Source organism: Sardina pilchardus, chromosome 15 (genome assembly GCF_963854185.1).
Source record: "Sardina pilchardus chromosome 15, fSarPil1.1, whole genome shotgun sequence".
NCBI classification, from domain to species: domain Eukaryota; kingdom Metazoa; phylum Chordata; class Actinopteri; order Clupeiformes; family Clupeidae; genus Sardina; species Sardina pilchardus.
The window spans coordinates 23,105,822-23,110,154 of record NC_085008.1 but is presented as its reverse complement, the minus strand read 5'-3'; the positions used below and the strand labels follow the sequence as shown (position 1 = coordinate 23,110,154).

Here is a 4,333-nt window from a genome sequence, read left to right as displayed (position 1 = left end):
CCTCGAGATGGGAGTGTGTTCTCCCCGGGGACCAGGGATGGATTAGACCTAAATCACATTTAATTCAAGGCCGTACAAGGGAGCCAAAGTTGTTGCGAGGTTGGTGTGCGGGCTAATTTTATGTGCAACTAGATGGCACTCTACCGTCTTTATTACAGGCAACAAATCACTGGGTTCTTTTTTTTTTTTTTTTGTCGGCCATTTCATTTTTATTCTGGGCCCACTGTGTCTCGCACTTCAGTTTTATATTCTGGATGTGAAATAAAATGTCTTCCCTCCCTCTCTCCTTCCTGTGTCCTGTCCAACCCCCCACCCCCCACCCCCCCCCCCCAAATTTACAGCTTGCAAGCGGAAGGAGCAGGAGCAGCAGAAAGACCGCAACATGGCCCCCAAGAAGCAGCGCCTGGTCTTCACCGACCTGCAGCGGCGCACGCTCATCGCCATCTTCAAGGAGAACAAGCGGCCGTCCAAGGAGATGCAGATCACCATCGCCCAGCAGCTGGGCCTGGAGGTCAGCACGGTCAGCAACTTCTTCATGAACGCCCGCCGCCGCTGCATGGACCGCTGGCACGACGAGCACCATGGCGGGAGCCCCGGGCAGCCGGGCACCTCGGCCACCACCTTCTCCAAGGCCTGAGAGGGGGGGTTAGGGGGAGGCACGCTGTTGGAGCCAGGCGCCAGGCCTGGCGCTGCCATCGCCATTTGCCACTCACTCGAGGTCGACCACGAGGAGCTGTTAGCGACGTGCTAAACGACGATTCGCTCCTTCAGTCCTGCTCTTTTACTTCCTCCATTTTGTTTTTCTGTCTCTGTCGGTTGGACTGTTATTTTTGCGGAATAGAACATAGGAAAATGAGTGTTCAGGACCACACGTGGACAGACATTATTTGGTACTTTCGATTTGTTGTTTTGTTTTGTTTTTTCGGTTCGAAGTCCAGCATCATGTTGAAATCCTACCCACGTGCTGAGATGTCAAGCCTCAAATAGCCTCCTCACTCTGAACTGTTGCTAAAATGAATTCCTTTAAGCATTCCCCTACTGCGTTTGCTCGGCCTCACTGGAATCATGTGTATGTGAGGGCTCGTCAGCAAAACAGCAGCAATAAGCACCACAGCACACAACCTTCTATTGTCCCAGGCCGCCGTACACGGCACTCGAAAAGAAAGAAAGGAAGAAACCAAACCCGAAACAAAACAACAATACGGTTCCCGCAGGAAGCAGTTTTGCCATCCTCGTCACCTCACCACACCACACCACACCACACCCCACCCACCATTTACCAGAGGTAGCCTATTCTCTGAAGCCCAAGCCATTTCATGGAGGCTCTTTCAGATCATGCACCAGGCTAATGAATTGAAAATGTAATCAATGCAGACAGAAAGCAAGGGGCCTTGACCCTTCCTGAAGGTGAAATGGAACGCGCCTCACAATGAAGATACTCAGGTCTGCCCCAGTTCAGGTCTATATTTTTGCACAGATGTTGGATAACCTGCTGGGAAGGCGGTCTGTCCTTGCTTGTAAAAGTGAAGCGACTCTGTTCCTCACCATCAGGAAGGTTCCTGAAATAAATAAAAACATGTCTGTTTCTGCTTGGGGAATGATGATGAGGAGAGGAAGAGAAGAGTAATACTGTCGTTGCTTAATAGCCTCTGAGGAGAGAGAGAATGAAGAGCACACGGAAATCCAGAACATTACACAATCCTCAACCTGCACAGAGTGGTAGTGCCACCTGGTGGCCAAAAGAGGAATGGAAATTTAGCAACACCAAAGAGACGGTTAATCATTTCCCAGACAATAGGACGAGCCACGTCGGCAAATGTGGCTTAAGGTTAAATCTGAGAAAAAGAAAAAGGACTGATGGATAGCCTCTGTGACCTTGTCAATCTTCTTCATGTTCACAAGGCGTAAAGATTAGGGACGCTCCGCATATGGACTGTAAGACACAAAAATAGTCATGGAAAATGTATTACAATTTCTATCCTTATCCTCTGTAGCCTACTTTGGGGCGTGTTATACATGATTTTAAATTCATACTGACATCAACTTTAATATGGAAGGGAAGCTGTAGGTATTTGCACAGCACAAATAGCATCAAACATTGTAATCTATCTGTTAACAACCTTCAAATTATGATTGTCTGACATCATTTTCATAGTATAAATATATCCCATTATTATTACTCTATTTATTTTTAAGGAGGACATGTGGTTGACCACATAGCAGTCCAAAAATATTTCAGAAACTAGTGCCAATGATAACTGCCTTAATGCTAATCGGTGATGGTACTGCGTTCACACGACTTCAGCAAGCCCTACCCCTCTTAATGGGCAATGTGTGCCATAGCAACCAACAATCATCTTTAAATGGATTAGAATCTAGCTACTTTTTTCTACGCATCAGAATGTCTGAAAGAAATTAGACAAGGAATCTCAATGGACAGCTGCTACACAGACCACAAGACAAAGGACACCCTTTCAGAAACACAACAAACACAGCGATCGTTCTGTCTTTGGTTCTCTACCTCCTCTCTCACCTCTCTCTTCTTTCTCTCTCTCTCTCTGTCTCTGTCTTTCTGTCTCTCACACTATAATAATGATGCGGGTAATTAGTACCATAGACACAAAGTTTCTATTTCTTGTTACTGTTGTGATCTGTCGTGCATATGTAAGGCACCTTGTTCATAAATTGCAAGTGGAAAGACGGATGGACTTTTTTTAAAAAAGGAAATTGACTGGAAGGGGGGTGGGGAAACAAGGAACAGTGAGACAGAGAAAACTGGAGACGACTGGAAACTTCACATCCCTTCAAGCACCCACAAGTGATGAGGGAGATGACTTAAACCAGGACCTCGGGAGAGGGGCCTAAAGACCACTCGTTCTCTCTCCTCCGTTGCCATGGCGATAGGGGTTCGAGATGCTCCGGAGACCCTTTCGCCCTTTGGGAGCCGAGGAGAGGGGCGTGTCAAAGGAGAACAGCGCAACCTCCAACTCACCCTTTCTCTTCACGTGGAGGAAGAGTACCAGAAGGCTCCGGAGGACACCGCCAGGTCTACACGCTGTCTCCACAGTGGTGCAACTGTAGCATTTTTCTGGGGGAAGATTTTAGGTAGATGTACTGTTCTGGTTAGATAGGGCATTGTTCATGCCAAATTCTTGGTAGAGGGAGGTTCACTCGATTTGCTATGAGCATTGAGTTAAAAAAAAAAAAAGAAAATGAAAATGAAAACGAGACAAACAATTTGTGTAACACAATTCAGCAAGGAATCTGCAATGTACATTAGCTTGGGAAAAATGACCTTTGTTTGTAGTGAGAACCAGTGTGGCTACCTCACTGAGCTGAGTGGTTTGTGAAACCGCCACTGATACCAAAGATCTTTTCGACCTGCCCGTCGTAATCTGCCCAGGGGGACCCTCACCCCTTCCTCTCCCCCTATTCTGCCCTGGACCAGTACACACACACACACACACACACACACACTGACACACAATCATACAGAGGTACACATACTCACACACACACACACACACACACACACACACACACACACACATACTGACACACAGGCTGGCTGACACACAATCATAGAGAGGTACACACACACACACACACACACACACACACACACACACAGGCTGACTGACACAATCATACAGAGGTACACACACACACGCACACGCACACACACACACACACACACACACACACACACACACACACACACACACAGCGCAGTCAGACTGCATTTTGCCACATTGAGGGAGGTGGCTGCCATGCAGATAGTGTTGAGTGCCTTTTTCCTTCAACCACGGGTGGGACTGCTCTGGGTTTACTGACAAAACCAAACACACACGTACAGACACACACACGCCAACATTTCTTCATGATAGCATCTACTTGCCGTAATGGGGAAAATAGAAAAGAGGGACACAGTAACTCAAGTGTCACCTCTTAAAAAAAAAAAAGTTTTTCTTTGGACTTGCCATCTCGATACATCTGAGGAGAAGCACTTTATGATACAGAAAGTCTGTGGAGACTTTGATACCGTCAGTGTATTTCCAAAAGAGGGGAAAACATCGTCCAAATCAAGTGATTTCAATCAATTTTCTCATTCAAAAAAAAATTGCACCAAATTTCTTCCATCTTTTCTTTCTCTTCATCAGAGCTCTTTCGCTGTCTAGTGCACCTCTGCGCCTTGTCATGTCGTTTTGGGCCTCCTCCCTCCCAGAGATATTTTTATAACCGAGCAGGAGTGGGCGCATTGTGACGTACACGCTAGAAGTGTATCTATGCAATCCATGGCACAGAAGGCAACTCCAAAAAAAAACAACAACAA

The 4,333-nt window shown here is 46.6% G+C and overlaps 1 protein-coding gene across 1 annotated transcript in view; it reads left to right on the top strand.

The window, feature by feature from the left end:
- Nucleotides 1–637, top strand: part of onecut3a (one cut homeobox 3a) — a 14,266-nt gene extending 13,629 nt beyond the window's left edge. Inside the window, exon 2 of the mRNA XM_062555304.1 lies at nt 342–637. Within this exon, the coding sequence (XP_062411288.1) occupies nt 342–637 (296 nt within the window). The remainder of the gene's footprint in view (nt 1–341) is intronic.
- Nucleotides 638–4,333: the final 3,696 nt, after the last annotated feature.